Below are 17,374 nucleotides of genomic sequence, written 5' to 3'. Positions count from 1 at the left end.
AGGGATGGGGCAGGACCTGGAGATGAACATTCAGCCCCGACAAGTGAGCGAGTGACTGATGGCTGTGAGGGCAGCTGGATTTGGCAGGTTGGATGTGTGATAATGAGCCAGGAGACAAACTGATTGCCCTGACTCCGCTAAATAAGAACCAACATAGGCAATGATGGGAAGACTTGCTAAGGTGAAATGTTATTTCAGTTTGTTGGTAAAAGTGTTTTTCACCAGGTACACTGGGGCTTGGATGGCAGACTCATATTTGACTTTTAATGCTTATGGCTCATTCCTGCAAGCAGCTGACTTGCAAAAAAGAATGATCAAAATATTGCAGACTGAGCCCTAAGGTTTGTATCAGAATGATCCATGTTCAGAACACAGCAAGGCAAACTCTTGGGATTGGAGCCCAGGCTTTGATGTCCAGGTGGGGGCTGACTGACTCACAATGATCAGCTACATCTCTGTGTTTTTGGTTTTTTTACCAGTTAGTACTAGGATGAGCATTATACTGTCTGTAATTCCAGTCCAAGATCCACAGGCTTGGGACAGAAGAGAAAAACTGGAATGTTACCTGTGCTGCATTAGTTGATCCTCAGTGAATTGTTAGTAAGGAGGTAAGGTAGGGATTTGAAGGCAGAGGTAGCCCTGGTGCTGGGCTGTGGCACTCAGTTTTTCCTTACAGTACACAAAGACTTCTAAGGTTCATGGTTGGATTTTATTAAAAAACACCATTAAGCACAGTCATTTCCAAATATAGGGAATTAAGACACTTTAGAAAAGCCATTCAGAGACAGGCTTGTGCTATTTGCACAAGATCCCCTGAGATACCTGAAGGGGGTGCAGAAGGCACTGAAAGCAACTCATCCTTTCTGCTCACTTACAGTTTTCTTCCTTCAGCTTCAAGCTGCGGCTGTGCCTGTTCTCCTCTGGAGCTTCCTGAGGCAGTCACAAAGGTCTCTTTCCTTGAGTCATGTGCAGCTGTCCCCTGAGAAGTGTTCTGCCAGAGAGTTCCAGTTGAGCCAGTGCTCATCCAGCCACAGCTTTTCCTTTCTGCTACCCAGCTGTGTGTTTCCACGTGAAAAGATGGCTGTTGTTACTCTGAAAGAGGATGGCTGGGAAAAGGTAGAGGAGGTGTCTGTTTCCCTACTATAGTGAACCCTGGCCAAAAGACAGACCTGAGCTCTAACCACAGAAACATGCAGAGTTCTTGCTTGGGCCACCTGGGGATGCAGGTAGAAGGAGGGGGGAAATCTGAAAGCTTAATGAGCGTGTGATGCAAGGGAGCATCACACCCTGGTGAGAGGAGGCATCGACAGAGCAGATGCCTGGTCAGGTCTGAGGCCTCTGGAAGTTCTGTGAGTAACCTCACCTGGCTTGTTCTCACACCTAATTCAGCAATGGAAAAATTCAGTCATAGGAAAAGCAAGTGTCATGGCAGTGATCTGAGGACAGCAGAAAAAGATGTGATAAATAGTGCAAAGCTGGGAAGACAAACCATGTAAACCTGTAACTAAACACTAGAAATCACCTGAGAAGAGCAATAGCTCCATAGATTAATGAAAACAGCTAAAGATGCCCTTCAGAACCACAGTTTGGCTGAGAGCCCAGCAGTATGGACACAGGATGCTAGAGGCAGCAATCCAGAATACTGTCCAGATCCAGCAAAACACAGAGCGGGGCAGAATATCAGGAAGAACAGGAAGAGAGCCCTTAACCCTGAGGTTACTCAGCTTCAGAGACAGGCAAACAGAACAAGGGCATGGGGGGGATGGTTTGCTATTTTTCCAATGAAAGAGGCTAAAGAGGCTTTTGCTATGAAGGGAGGGGACTGGAAAGCAGGAAGAGAGGGGAAATTAACCATTAAAAATATTTTAAAGTGCTATGAAGCTGGGCATACTCATCTAGTACAAAGGCAGTACAATTTTAATTCTCACAGCAAGTCAAGTACATTTCTGGTACTATTTTTAAAAAAAATCCTAATATTAATAACAAGTGGTTTTAAAATAGGACAGTTGCTTTGTGACAAAACTGCCTTGTGTTATTTCAAAGAACAGCTATCCTTAATAGCAGCCTGAGGCCCAGAACCACCATTAGGCAACATTAAGTGATTGAATTTAAGTTCCTTTGGGTCTGGAAACAGAGAGGGTACACAACTGCAGTTAATACTGTTTCTAGATTAGCATGCTATTAAAATAAAATTAGACATCAGGTCTCCCCCAACATGGGGATTGCCACATCCCACTTCACTGTGGAGCCTCCCCCTGCCCACAGCTTCACTCTCCTCCACAACACTTCTCTCACGAGGGAAAGCCAAATACCCAAGTGTAAAAACATCTTCTTTCACAATGTAGACAAGGCTAAAGGTAGTCATACCATTGTTCATGTACTTCACCATCCACTTCTCTCATCTAACAAGAATGGCATTTCACTAGGAATTACTCCTGACGCAGTGTAGTTCTGACACAGTTTTGGAGCAGAGTACTCACTGTGTACACAGGAGTCATTTTACTCCTTTTACACCTTCCAGCTGTACTGTATAGTAGCAAAAGGATGGAGGGAGATGAGGAGCAAAAACTACTCTTAAAGTCCTCAAGCTTCCAGTGCAGTGTGATGCCACTCCAGATGCTTGTCCAGGCCACGATACCCGGTTGGCCATCAGTCTCATCAGCAGCTGATTTGCCCAGGTTATTCCAAGTGCTGGAACAACTCTGCTGCCCATTACCCTACAAAGACAGTATTGCACACTCTGCATGCATGAATTTCATACGAAGTATCTTCATTTCCTTTGTAACAAAATTGCACTGGAAGAAGTGATCTATTGTTTCTCTCTTTAACATTTGTTACTATATAGAAAGCCATAGTCTTCTAAAACAAAGGTGACAGGGTGTTTTCACAAAACTGTATGTTAAGTTCTCTCTATGGCAAGGTAACAGCTGGAAGAGAAGGGCTTCTACACAGAACAAATGTCATTCTTCCAACTGCAGCCACGGGGAATACCTGCTTCTCTTTGGCTGGGCCCCCTCTTGTGACAGCAAAACCACCAAAAAAACCCCCAAATGAACTGTGTTTGAAATATGTAACTGTTGAAACTGGATTTGAAGTGCAAGTAAAAGATTTACCAGATAACCAGGTTAAAAAATAATAATTGAACCTTATCCTTGTTCTTTGTCAGTTTCCAGATTTGGTGGTCAGAGGGATATTCTCACAAACACTCATTTATGTAGCACCCAGGTTATGTCGCAAATCAAGGTTTCAACCAACAAATATGTATGTTTGAATCCTGCTAATATGTTGGTGTCAAAAGATACTACTTTGGGTTTTTTTCTTAACAAAGCCACTAACAATGCCAGCTGCCAAGGTTTGGTTGCTATTTTTAAGCAAACAGAAAATGCCATCAGTTGTATCAGAGACAAAATGAGATGCAAAATACTCCTGTGCAAGCAAGTACATCAGCCATTGTGTCCAGGGAAGTTTTCCTGCTAACTTGCTGATGAGGGGTTATGACCTAAATGCAGGTGAGAGCTTCTCCCCCTTTACAGCACAGGAGTTAGTGCTGATCTCCAGCAAATACAGCATTGCTGGGTAAATGCCCTACTGCTCTTCACATGTCCTCATAGTTTTATATTAGAGTTAGAAAAAATACAGTGTTTAAATGCTGCTGTGTTTGAAATTGTTACACTCTGTTGGGGATGACTCACCTGTAACTGCACTGAGCAGCTTCCAACTCACTCACTGCATCTGTCACCTAGAGCAGAAAAACAACGTTTGCAGCTCAGCTGTGGTTGTGTGTTTGTGTTTAGCAAGCAGGAGGGCAGGGAAGGGAACAAAGACACGAATATCTAAGTTACTGGATCATATATGAAGCCAAGTTAGAAAACCCTTATTCTTTCAAGGCAAACTAAAAGGCAGTTGTGAACTACAAGCTGAGTTTACAGTGCTAGAACTATTTAGCTACTACAGCCTGTATGAATTAAACTACTTCTAGATGCTTCATTTGTTAGAAAACACAAACCCCCCCACATTTACAAAACTGTTCCAAGGCTGTAGCTGGAGATAAAAAGTACTGAAGCCCAAATCACCAAAAAGTGTTCTGTTCTCAACGATTTCATGACCTTTGAATTTTCCTGCCTGCACATTTACTTATCCCTTTCCAAGGCCATATTCCAAAAGTGAGTGTTTCACCACCAGCATTCTTGAGCTCCTTTGATTTGCAAATGGACTAAGAGTAGTGTCTTGCCTTTTTCTCAAAAAATATTCTTTTTGACCAGTATTGTGGCCTTTTTTTTTGTTTAGCTAAGTCTGGGCATGCATTCTAGGGCTTCAGTAATTCAGCAGTTACACAAAAAAGCTGAGCTCCACAGGAATGCAGCAAAGTCCCTGGTGTTTCACTGTCTCCTGGAATATAACTGTGCCTGCAGTTACCAGAGCAATCCTGCTGGCAACAGCATTTGAAGCCAGTGTTAAGAAAGAACTCTGTTATTTTGGCTTGATCCTTTGTGCACTTGCTACATACACTTATTTTTGTTAGCTTTAGTGGAAAACTTTTGAGAACATTAACAGTCTATAAAAGCTTAGGTGATGTTCTTAAACGTTGAGTAGTTAAAATTTACTGGTTTAAAGTACATCAGCTTAAGGAAGCTTCAGCTTCCATCGATTGTTAATACTCAGTTGACAGTGGTAAATACAACACCGTGAAACCTGCATACAGAGATTGCACCATCACCCTCCAGCTATTTATTAAACGGTCCCTATAGAATAAGCAGCAATTTTGATGCCATACCTGATTAATGCACATTATTGGAGTCCTGAATCTAGTGCTCAAACTGTGAAGCTGTGCTCCAAAGGTCTGCAAGTACCGAGCCTTCACAATAGATTCAGAAACCCCAAATTCACAGCGGAACAAGGCAGCGATGGAGTCGATGACCACCAGCCTCACCATCCCCCTCGCCAGCAGCAGGGAGAGCCTCTGGGTGATGCACTTGTGGAAGGTGTCCTGCCACACAGACAGCAGTGAAACAGGGCAAAGGACTCGTCACAGCGAGAGAGTAACTACAGGTATTGTCACTGCAACACGAGCTCAAGGAGTTTCTAATCATTAAGGGAACTTGGAGATATTTTCAGTCTCATTAGTGAGCATTTTTTGCGAACATCTTGAAGTTTTACTTAAGAAAAAAAACAAAGAGTCCAAACTGCAACTTCGTTACCTGTAGCTATAACTTTTTAATTCTTTACTGGTATTTCAAAATCTCAAGGGTGCAATACTACACACCTAAACCATTCCTATTTTCATTGACTCATAGGAGGTTACAGGGTTGGAGTGGACCTTAAAAATCATTTAGTCCCACCCTCCCTGCCATGTGCAGGGACATCTCCCACTAGACCAAGTTGCTCAAAGCCTTATCCAACAAGGCCTTAAACACGGCCAAGGTTGGGGCATCCACAACCTTCCTGGGCAACCTGTTCTAGTGCCTCCCACTCTCACAGTAAAGAACTTCCTAATATCTAACGTAGATCTCCCCTCTTTCAGTTTGTACCCATTACTCCTTGTCCTGTCACTACAATTCCTGACAGAGAATTCAACTTCCCTATAGATCCTTCAGATACTGGAAGGTTGATATGAGGTCTCCAGGCAACCTTCCCTTCTCCAGGCTCAACAGCCCCAACTTTCTCAGCCTGTCTTTGAAGGGGACGAGTTGTTCTCACTGAAACACTCAGGATTCAAGACTAGCATTAAATATTCCAAACAGAAGCTGTGGACTGTGTTGCTGTTCTACTAATGACCTACTAACAGTAAAATACTACATCAAATCCACATTGATCAAAAGTCTTAGAAACAAAAGTAGCTAAAACTTGTATCCTCCTTTTCAAAGGTTTTACTAATTGAGTATTTTAAAGTCACCCAACATTTCAATTGCAGGAAGTGTAACTAACAAATATTTTGCAGGGTGCAACTTCTGTCACATAACAATGCCTGTATTAGTCAGGTGAAGGTCCTTGCACAGAGTGGGCTACAGCAGCTTAGCAGAAAGCAGAACCAGCTCCTGGGGAGAGTCTTGGCTTCTGGCCATCGGAAGTGTTGGCACAAAAAGCAATGTGAGAGTCACAGTTCTTCTGACTGGTGCCACTATGTACATCTAAATAGAGGTTCACAGTTAAGAGCTTACATGCACCCAAAATTACATTTATCCTCCAGCATTCCACAGATTTTAAAAGGAAAATGTAATTTTCAAGTCTGAATTACACTAACATCTATTCTACTAAAGGAGCTGCTTTTTACAAAATAAACAATATTATCATATCAAAGGCTTTTTTTTTAATAGCTACAGGTAACTATGCTGCCTTCAAACACTTCTGCTCATACAGGCCTCATTCTTTCCAAATGAATACATGAACAACTGGATCCTTCAAAATGAAGCAAGTAAAAAAAGATTTTTATGTGAAAAAAATAACAAAGATTTGGGTTTCTACTTGTTGCTGTACTCTGCCTGTCTCTCTGTAGCAATGACTGCCATGTGTATGGATACACACAAACTGAATCTGTACTTGGCTACAATGAATTGTGATAATCTGTTGTGCTGGACTTAACAGTGAGTGTAGTTGTTTAGTTTTAAAGGTGTTTTAGATAGATTTATGTACTACTAAAGGACAATTCTCTCCTTTTTACAAAAACACACTCTGTAGATTCCAGGAACTACCATTAGAACTTTAATATTTCTAATGAAAGGGACATGGAAAAGGTGGCTTAGCTGCTGCCTGGACCACACAGTGAATAAGTGTCAAGTAAGGTGATCTTACACCTTGCAAACTACAATTAAAACAAACCAAAACTGGAATGACAACTGCTACTTTCAAGTTTTAGAGAAAACAGAACTTCTGACATTCTATCAATAAAGAGAACAGTCATGTCTATACAAGAAAATGTATAAAACTGGGTTTACAAGGCAAGGATACAGTGTTGAGGTTGTGTATTTTCCCCTCCTGTTCTTCTCTGACACCTCACAGGTAGGTAGGGGGGCAAGAGAGATGCACTGCTGTGATGATGCTCTGCCATTGCCTATTCCAGGCATCCCTTTTTGCAACCTTTCCTCCCACCTGCAGTTTAACAACTGTGGTGTTGTATTGCAGGATAGGCAGGATACACACCAGCTTTTGCACACAGAATTATATCCTGTCCTTAAACTCAGGAGCTGCAGTAGAACTAGCAGCAGTAAGTTTACTACATTTCAATAACCATAATGACTTACAAAATCTACTGCATGACTCATTCTAAAAATATATTAATAATTATCTTTCTATATATTTCATAATAAAACCCTAACAGTTCTTTAACAGCAAATTCCAGATTAAGTACTATTTATTCATTACAGATCTTAGTTCACTCTCAGCCTTTTGAAAGGTCTCCCATATAAAAAAACCACCCCATGGTTACTGGATTACAGTGTAATAATTATGCATTCTTGTTTTGTGCTACTACTTACTAGGTCTGCTGCGTGCTCAACAAAAATACTGTTTCCAAATTTGATCTTCTGTATGATTTCAGCTGGAACATCTGCACGCAGCTGATGTTGCTGCTCTATGAGTTGCTGCAAACGTTTACTTGGGAATGCATCTTCTGTGCAAATGTAGACAGCTCCTACAGCCAAGGAAACCACCTGTGATTACAACAGGGCTCTTACATAGTTTTCTTCATACCACAAAAATAACACAGGACATTCCACACTCAAAGGCTACACATCTGTACCTGGAAATTCATGTTTGTTTCCAACCATATTGAATTGATGATGAACAAAACCCTCAATCCTGTGACTTTCCTGTTATTGCCCGGCCTTTTTGCTTCTTGGTGCCTGATGACACCTGGATTTTGTCCTCTCCACTGGGTGACACTCCTTGTACACAGATGTGGAACACCCAAACACCCGCCCAGGGTGATCAGAATATCACAGTTTATCCAGCCCACAAACAGAGTGACACTGTGTGGTCTGCCTGTTTTGATCAGAAATCCAAAACACAGCACTGGACTATGAAGAAAATAACTATTCCAGCGCAAACCAGTAAACCCAGTCTTTTGATGTATTTCCCTCACTATTTTCAAGTTTCTAGGTTTCAAATTTACATTTGGAAGGGTACTCATAGCCACAATTTACAGCCAATTTAAAGAGGACCACTCATCCAATCTCATTCCAATTAACTCCTCCTGAAAATGGGAATTAGATAAACAACATTATACTTCAATCACATTGCTGTGAGTGATGTCTAAGTATTTTCACTGTGGTTTCTGATTGACAAGCATTATGGAGAGAAAATTAACCATACACTTCAAAGATGCTGGGAAAAGAAAACAGAAATACATGCAGAATTTTCTTTACAAAAAACTTGTTACCTTTATTGCAGAACTAATCAGAGTTAATAGCTAAGACTTAGAAGTCTAAGGATTAAGCCCATTCATTGAAGGGGCTAAAGCTGCTGACACAGCTTGGCAGATGATGGGATTGGCAACAGGACACATCCTAAACATTTCCACCTCAACAGTCCATCCCTACACTGGCTCTCCAGGGAGTGCAGAGTCCCACTTCCAGATGAAACTTCCAAATCCTATACATATTCCACTGAAAAAAATAGGAAACTATATTCAATAGTGGAAAAAGAAAGATCTCAGGACTGTATCAAGTAAAAATTAATGGTTATATCATTAAAAATATTTTGGTGGTGGACACCTGTATAAGACCAAGTATTGAATGTGAGATTCTACATGAGAAAAAGATGAGTGTAAGCCAAATTTAAAACTGCATCTTCATCTTAACTCTCTCCAGTGACACTGTAAATTCACATGTGAACACCCTTCACACGTGAAACGCTGAAGGACTCAGAGAGCTGTCAGGTAATGCAAAAAATGTACCCATGTCCACTAACTAAAGAAATTGTCTGTGACAGGTGAGAGTTAAAGACCTTCCCCAATTATTTACAGATTGGAAAAATACTTCACCATCATTCATGCCTCACATAGGAGGCACTGAAATGTTTCCACAATTTCTATTTCTATTCCACCTAATGACAGGTTCAGATTATACTCTGGCTCCTTTTTATTTTCATTGACCCTGGCAGCCAATAGCATTTATCACTAGAATATGGTCTCCATTCCTAATTCCCCAATTTCATTATGTATATAATATATGTCTGTAAGAGTGAACTGAGGGCTGTTTGGAGTTTATTGAATAAGGACTACAATAAAGACTTAGTGATCAGAGCAGTCAAGATTTGATCACAAATCCTGAATTGTAACATACAAGAAACTAAGAATTTGAATAATGAATGTTTTCTATACTTATCCCACTTTTTTCCCAGCATTTATGTGGATGGAATTCTGAATTTTAAACTGTGGGCATTAATGCTGTCTTTGGTAATTGCAGTGACTGAAGTCATACACAACACCTGCAGACAGAAATGAGCACGTGACGTTCCATCAGCAAAGAATTAAAGTAAAAAAAAAAAAAAGAGAAAATGACTCCACAAGTTGGCAAATCCATTAAGTTTACAGTGACATCAGCAGCTTGGGGAACACTGTCTAAACCTGTGTACAGCTTAGGCAAGGAAAACATGATAAACTATTAATTATGTTGGTTAGCTGCTTAAGGCTATTTAAATAGTTAATTATTAAACAGGTAATTAGGTGAAACTTAATTTTCTTGAGTACTTCCCTGTGTTCTTTTCTCCTAATTGGACTTTCATATCACTTTCCAACTCAACAGTGCCAGCTCAGTATCAGATAGGCAGGTGGGTATCTTTACTTAGGGCAGTTCATGCCCTCTCAGTTATTCAGTTTCACAATTTGTAGAGTAAATAAAAAAATTCCTAAACACAAATTTGACATGAGGTATATCTAGCACAAAGATTCACTCACACAAGCCAATTACATGTTGCAACAGCTACACCACAAAACTGAAAATTATAATGGTACAAATTCAAACCCAAGTGAATAAATAAAGAAATCTCACTAAAATATGCAGCTTCCACAAGGCCATGTGGTTTCTGAATTTCAGACTCACAAAACCTGTGCTAACTTGTGCTGGGGTAACAGTTCCTAAAGGAAAATACTCTGGACTTCTCAGCTACTATTATTCAAGCCTTTTGCACAATATGCCACGTTCTCAAGGACTTCTGTACCATCAATAGTGGCCTACAGAGAAATCATCTGTTCTCTAAAATTCAGACCTGCCTTAAGCAGTGCATCCCTTGTCCTCTCCTTGGTTTACTTGAAAAGGATGGATTGTCTGTTACTTCAGATTTCATAGTTGTTGAGTTTTTTCCAGATGAAGATTTGCATTTCTGGATAGATTGAGGCTCCATCGATAAAATAATTGTATTTTGAATGTTGCAATAACTCTGAATCAAGACACTTCAAAACAGAAAACCTGAGAAAATTGCTGAAAAAACTCCATGTATTTTCCAGAATTAGTTTATCTGGAGAAAAAGAAATGTAAATTTCTCCTAAAGCTCTTCTTTGGAGATAATTTCAGTTCAGTAAGAAGAACAGAGATAGGAAGAAACACAAGGCAGAAACAGCAAAGTATGAAACAGTCAAGAATCTGCTCTGTTACAAACACACACAGAACTGTAGCCCAGTTTCCCCCTTATACCTGATAAACAAGCAAATCGAGGCAAACAAGGTATTCCTACAGCTAATACTTGTAGACAAAAGAGAAGAGCTGAAGAAGCAAAAATATGGTTCTCTCTGGTCCACTAGCCCAACAACCTCAGTTCAAAATTCCTCATCAATAGATACGTTCTTGGTAAAATCACGACAGCAGTTTTAAAGTTCAAGTGAACACAGTTATTCAGGTAATTATTTTTCAGTGAAACACTTGTAAAACTAAATAAATTAATTCTTCCTTAAGAACAGTTCTGCTTCATAGAGTATCTCCTGCCTCAGTTTTGTAGGGCTAGAAGAGATTGTTAAATGACCAAATTCAGTATTGATGCCTAATTATGGGGCAAAAGCACTGAACAGCCACATACAAGTGACTAGTCATGACCTAAATAAAAATAAGAGTCTTGTACAACAAAAACAGAAAAGCCTCTGGCTTTTACAGATTATTAGGAAGCTGCCAACACTGACAAGTCAAGAGTCAGGGTATCACTTCTGAGACACAGGCTGAGGGAGACTCTTAAGGAGTCAGTCAGGGATCACTTAAGCATCTTTCCTCCACAAAACCAGAGATCAGCTATTTCATCAGTTCTATTATTCAGGCCAACAAATATGCTATGCTGGTTGTCGACAAGAAGCATCCTCCAAAAACTAACCAAACAAAAATAAAAACCACTAAAAACCTCATCCCCCCAAAAGGACAAGTTTTGATTCCTATGAACATAATCTGTCATGCACCAAAACAGCTTGTTACCAACAATCAGCAGCAAACACTGTTTTCTAATTCAGAATTCCAATATGAATTCCAATATATTTGTCCCATTATATTCACATACTACTTATGAATATGAGCATATAAAATAAATTCAGCCAATATGCAACTGGACACAACTGACATTCCTAGAACAGCAGAAAGATATCCTGGAGGCAAAGGATGCCTTTGTTTACTTTCAGGATTTCATTGCTGCCAACCTCCTAGAACTGAGAATTACAAACAAGACTAGCACTAAGTCAAATGAAGCAAATGCAGAATAAATCCATACTGTTAAAAGACATGTATTTCAACATCACCACTTCAGAAAGGAGAAGTTTCTAGCAGTAAAAAAATACAGCCCACTGTAATTCTAAGACAGTAGCAAAGTTTAATCTTCTAATGGTAGTGCTCGAGCTCTGTGAGTTTCTAAGCATTGCTGTTCTCAAGTTTCCTAAAAGCTAAAACTTCCTCATACTTAACATAAGCTTTAATTTTCGTATTTCTCATCAGACCCAACATAACCCTTATTTACAGACTGCAAAAAATCAAGTTTCATTTTCTAAGTGCTTTGCAAACAGCATCTGCTGCTATGGCTGTGCAGTGTGACAGATGGCAGGATACCACACTGTGAATAAAGAACTGCAAGAATCAGGATTCCACCTCTTCCTTACATCTCCAACTTCAGCAGCAGGATATTTCCACCTTCTATACCTTCAAGTTCTGTCCTCTGAGCCCTGCAAAATGTTCTGGTTGTCTCACAGGAACACTGGTATGATGGCCTACCTTCCACAAAACACTGGGGAGTGGGTAGATGGGGGAACACAGACTGGATAAAGCAATCACAGCAACATTGAGTGCCTGGGGCATAAAAAGCAGAATCATCTTCAAACACAAATAATGAAACGACTTGCCATCCTGCAGCCCTACAAGCAAGACTGTAGTCTGGTACCAGAGACCAGAGTGCCATTAGGATGTTGGGCACCTTCTTCTGTGCCTCTTTCTGGTTTGTTCCTTTATTTCAGCATCAACAGGGAGAAGTGCTGGAGCATGAATAAAAACATCTCTGCATTCTATTTGCAGCAGTTAGCACCACCACACAAAGGAATCAAACCAAATATATTTGCTTCTGCTCTCATTAATGACACCACTTAAAGTAAGCCATGGGCTAACTATGGCCCTTTAAGCAAGATCTTAATTTCTACATTCCATGATTTTTCCACGTGGGTGGATATAGTTTAAGAAATTATTAAGTTTCCCCACGACAAACCACTGAGCTGCCAAATAAAGCCAGTGCTGCATGAAAGGCACAAAGAGAGAAAACACACCTAAGGCAGATTACCAGGACACCAAACTCTCAGAAGTGACACAAGTTTCCTCCCGTTCTAAGGCAGCACAGAATAGTAAAAAAACCCCACAACACGAGTTAGATCAATGTGATAGAATTGGTAAAAATATCCTCAAATCAAAGAATAAACCTGTATATTTAGAATTCTGCTTAAAGACATCACTTTGGCAAACTCAGGAATATCACAGGTACAAAACAATGTTCCCTTCCTTCAGTTACATTTCCATCAAGTTTACTCTGTAAATCACTATTATTACTGTCTATCAAACGAAATATTCTTTAAAATTTCAAATCCTCAGCGAGGGATACCCAAGATGTTTGTGGAAAATTACCTGTCCAGCTGCTTTGTTGAGGTTGTTACCTGAGAAGTCAATGAGTACTCATGACAGCAATACTTTTCTTACATCATTTGAGCGTGTTTAACTCAACCCAGTGTCAGGCAGGCAAACAACAGCCAACAGTAATTCTGAATCACACTGTCTTGTGCTGTAGGACATGCACAATGCTTTTCTCTCTGTAAAGGTGCCCTGCTCACTAAGTAGCTTATTCCTGACATTAGACATGCTCTGAATATGAGCAACTACTCTAATAATGTTCTTAAAAACAGTACACTCCTCCAAATGGCAAATTAATCACTTAATTTTCAGCACTTACCAGACTCTAATCCACCATATTTGTAGGGATACTGCACACACAGGCACAGCTGTAAACTGATCTGAGTCTTCCCAGCAGAACTCTCCCCAGCAAGCTCTGTGATTCCCACTAAAGGAATGCCACCTTTTAACAAGTTATCCAGCACTGAACATCCCAGGCTCAGCCTCTGGTGTTGGGAGGTGAGATGATCCTTATCTTGGTAGAGCTGAAGGGCTGCAATGTTTGGGATTTTTTTTATGATTAAAAAACAAAAAGGAAAGAGAGAAAAACCCAATTTTATTTATTATCTTTCTAACACACTAATAATACAAAATAGAGACTGTCTACAAGGTTCATATCTTCAAGGGATGCTTGCTTTGTTGAAGGAGAATTTTCCTAATTCACACACACAGAATCACAGACTATTCTGAGTTGGAAGGGACCCACAAGGATCATCAAGTCCAACTCTTAAATCCACAGCCCACATAGGTGATTGAACCCATGATCTTGGCATTATTACAACCAAGTTTTAACCAACTGAGCTAATCTCAGGGTTACTGAGCTAATCTCTGGGTGGTCTTTTCCAGTTCCCTCTCCCCACAAGGCCTACCACTGAGTGTCTGTTCAAAAACTGGTAATTTACACTTAGCCCTTTCCTTCCTCTCAACCTTTTTTCCCCTTTCTCCACCTACAAGGTGTCTCTATGGAAAGCTACACTCTGGGAAAACACTGACAGCAAGGTTCAAGCACAGCAATTGGGGAAATGGAAAGCTATAGCAGAGTATAAAAGAGCACAGCAGGCATCTGGGCAAGGCCTGAAGACAATCACAGGAAAATAAACTTTAGGTATAGAGCTGCCATGGAGCATTTGTACTGGAGGAACTATTATGTCCTGCTTGATTGGGAATGAGGTGTTTATACCCAAGCAGTTTACAGAGCTTTTAATATATAAGTTTTGCAACTAGTCTTAGTCCAAATGGAAAATAGTGAGAGAGAGTGACAGAAAGTGTGAAAGAAAAAGGAAACATATTGTTCCTCTGATTAAGTTTTTCAGACTGGAGAATCATTTTGCCCTGTTTCAAGCATGTTTGATCCTGAGGAATGATACCCATCCATTTCCATCTGCTCCCACATCTCAGAGGAGCTGTCCCCTTAGGACAGCTAAATAATTCACTACAGCACAATGAAAACACTTTCATTTTTGTTTTCAAACCACATTACTGTGTCAGTCAGGAGCCCAACCCGTATTTTCTCCCAGTGACAGTTATTTTAAGATTTAAATAGAACACCTTTTTATGTATTGACTGCACTACCTGTGAGTGTGCTGTTCTTCCTCAGGGTACGAGAGACTGTTTTCAGCAGGCACTGTATGTCTGCACTGGAGAGTTTCATCAGTCTTTGCAGGTCTGCTCCAGAAAGGTTTAAAATCTCTTTTATTGATTTTATGTCAGCTGAAATCAGAAGAATTTTTATAAAATTTCTGGCTGGATTACAGTCTTAACACAGAAAAGTTTTCCCAGTTTTTACTACTCATTTGCTCAGTTTATCCACACTGCATTCTTGTAAGGTGGGCAGGCAACACTCACCACTTTGAATGTATGAACACATGCCATAGAATTGTTTGGAAAATGACTACTGGAGCATAGGTTAAAGGCATCACTTCCAATTACTCAAAAATTTGCTTATGAAATAATTATAGTTCTAAAGTGTTAGTGTCCATCTACATGCTACATAGCCACAGATAGATAAAGGAAGTAGTGGCAGATCTGTTAGTGAAACTTTGGCAAATTAAGTTACCTTTCTTCAGGGCAGCAACTGTTTTAGGGTTCAAGTCAAACTGGTCCCAGTCCATTTCCTGACACAGCACAGTGATGGGCAGCACATCACGTGATTATCTGTGATTAAAGTGGCTTTTATTGCAGACACATGCAAGAAAAAAAGAAGCATAAATCAATGTCAGAAGTTTCTGGTTCATTTTTCTTTTAAATAATTTATACAACAGTTATCTTAGAGAAGTAACAATTATTCCTGGATTATTATTATGTGAATTATTTACATAACAGCAATAATAACAAATTGATATAATAGTTATATTATGAGATGAGTAATAATAACAATAACAGCAACAACAAATTGATGTAATAGTTATTTATTATGGGAAGAGTAATAATAGTAACAACAACAACAAATTGATGTAATAGCCATTATTACATTATGGGAAGAGTGTGGCCAGCAGGTCAAGGGAGGTGATCCTCCCCCTCTACTTGGCCCTACAGAGGCCACACATCTGCAGTGCTGTGTCCAGTTCTGGGCTCCTCAGAGTAAGAAAGACAAGGAGCCACCGGAAAGGGCCCAGCAGAGGCCATAAAGAGGACTAGGAGTCTGGAGCACCTCTCTTATAGGAAAGACTGCAAGAGCAGGGCCTGTTTAGTCTAGAGGAGGGAAGACTGAGAGGGGACTCATTAATGCTTATTAATATCTCAAAGGCTGGTACCCAGAGGATGGTGCCAGACTCTTTTTGGTGGTGCCCAGCCACAGGATGAGGAGCAACAGCCATAAACTGAAACACAAGAAGTTTCACCTCAGCATGAGGAAAAACCTCTTTACACTGAGGGTGACAGAGCACTGGGAGGCATGGAGTCTCCCTCTCTGGAGTCATTCCAAAGCCACCTGCACCTGTTCCTGTGTCATCTGCTTTAGGTGACCCTGACTTGGCAGGGGGGGTGGACAGGATGATCTCCAGAGGTTCCTTCCAACCCTAATGATTCTGTGATTCATCCCATTGGCAGAAGTCTCAGGTGGCTGTTCACGTGTATCCTACCAAAGAGTTCAACTCATAATCCTGCACTTAAAACTACCAGTAATTTTAATTGCCTGTACTTCTGCATAGTGCTTTTGCTCTGGACTGAAGCTTGCAAATGCAGTCATTTCTACTCTGACACTCTTCACAAAAGCTTTTAATTCTCAAATAGAAGAAAAATCTCACTCGTGCAATTTGGGATGAGCCAAGGCTATTCACGCATTGGACAGTCAAACACACATTTATTAACTAAAAGCAAATTTAATATTAAAACGTTAAAATCTGTTTGCTTCTTGTAACAACATTAAACAGTTCTTTTAATACTTTGGTCTAGACTTCAGCAGCTCAGCACTGGGGCTGCCTGGAAAAGCATTGTGAGGTTCCCAGTGTCAATCTGATAATCTTTATGAGGGACTGCGGCCACATCCAGAAGTTCTGTGAGAACACACGACTTACCAACAACCCCTTTTCCAACACGGGGAGGAGAAGCTGTGATGGATGCCAATAACAAACCAAACACAGGAGAAATAACAGTTACTTATGTAAAGTAATATTCCGACGAGGGTTAGCAGCCGAAACTTACTGAAACCAATCATGGTTACGACGACCTTGGACTGAAGGGCTCCAAAACATCGCGCGTGCTGCCCTCGCACTTCTGAGGAGCTGGGGAGAGGGAAACACCCGGAGTGGGTCACGGAGCAGCCGGAGGTGGCCCACAGGCCCGGCCCCGGACAGATGGACAGACAGACGGACGGACTGAGGGACAGCGTGCGCCTCCACGCCGCTCTCACCCCGTCACGAACCCCGCGCCGCCGGGGCCGCCGCAGCCAATCAGCGAGCAGCTTGCCCTCCGAGAGCCAATCAAAACTCGCCCCAGCGACCGCCACGGCGCAACAGCCAATGGCAGGGCGCCGCTGGCCGCGGGGGTGGGACGCGCTCGTTGCCCTCCCGCGGGGCCGGGCCGGGCCAAACCGGGCCGGGCCGGGCCAGAAGGCCTGGGCGGGCCCCCCCACAGCAGCCGCGTCCTCGGCGGAGCCGCCCCTCGGGGCCTCGGGGACCGAGCCCTCCCGCCCGCGGATCGGGTGCGGCGCCTCCCGCGCCTCCTCCAACGCGGAACTCGGGGGGCGCGGCTGAGGCGCCCGCACCCTTCGATTCCGGGTTGTGGCGCGAAATGGGCGGGGCAGTCCCGCCTCAAGCCGCCGGAGA

The 17,374-nt window shown here is 41.5% G+C and overlaps 1 protein-coding gene across 5 annotated transcripts; it reads right to left on the bottom strand.

Annotated features, from left to right (window-relative positions):
- Window positions 1-693: 693 nt before the first annotated feature.
- Window positions 694-17,313, bottom strand: XRCC3 (X-ray repair cross complementing 3). Of its 5 annotated transcripts, XM_071557427.1 has the most exons (9): window positions 16,960-17,313; window positions 16,752-16,831; window positions 15,166-15,278; window positions 14,682-14,819; window positions 13,390-13,602; window positions 7,473-7,627; window positions 4,775-4,987; window positions 3,693-3,739; window positions 694-2,717 (listed from the first exon to the last, which is right to left on the bottom strand). In XM_071557427.1, exons 3-9 carry the CDS (start codon window positions 15,218-15,220, stop codon window positions 2,495-2,497), a joined length of 1,044 nt encoding a protein of 347 aa, XP_071413528.1. In that variant the 5' UTR covers window positions 15,221-15,278; window positions 16,752-16,831; window positions 16,960-17,313; the 3' UTR covers window positions 694-2,494. The 5 variants fall into 5 exon arrangements, with proteins under 5 accessions (XP_071413528.1, XP_071413527.1, XP_071413526.1 ...); XM_071557426.1 differs by having other exon boundaries at window positions 15,166-15,294; window positions 16,752-17,313; XM_071557425.1 differs by having other exon boundaries at window positions 16,752-17,313.
- Between the last annotated feature and the right edge of the window lie 61 nt (window positions 17,314-17,374).

The sequence above is a fragment of the Pithys albifrons genome, chromosome 6, assembly GCF_047495875.1.
Source record: "Pithys albifrons albifrons isolate INPA30051 chromosome 6, PitAlb_v1, whole genome shotgun sequence".
In the NCBI taxonomy this organism is placed as follows: Eukaryota; Metazoa; Chordata; class Aves; order Passeriformes; family Thamnophilidae; genus Pithys; species Pithys albifrons.
Note: the sequence above shows the minus strand (reverse complement) of the source record. Positions and strands in the feature narration are given on the sequence as shown.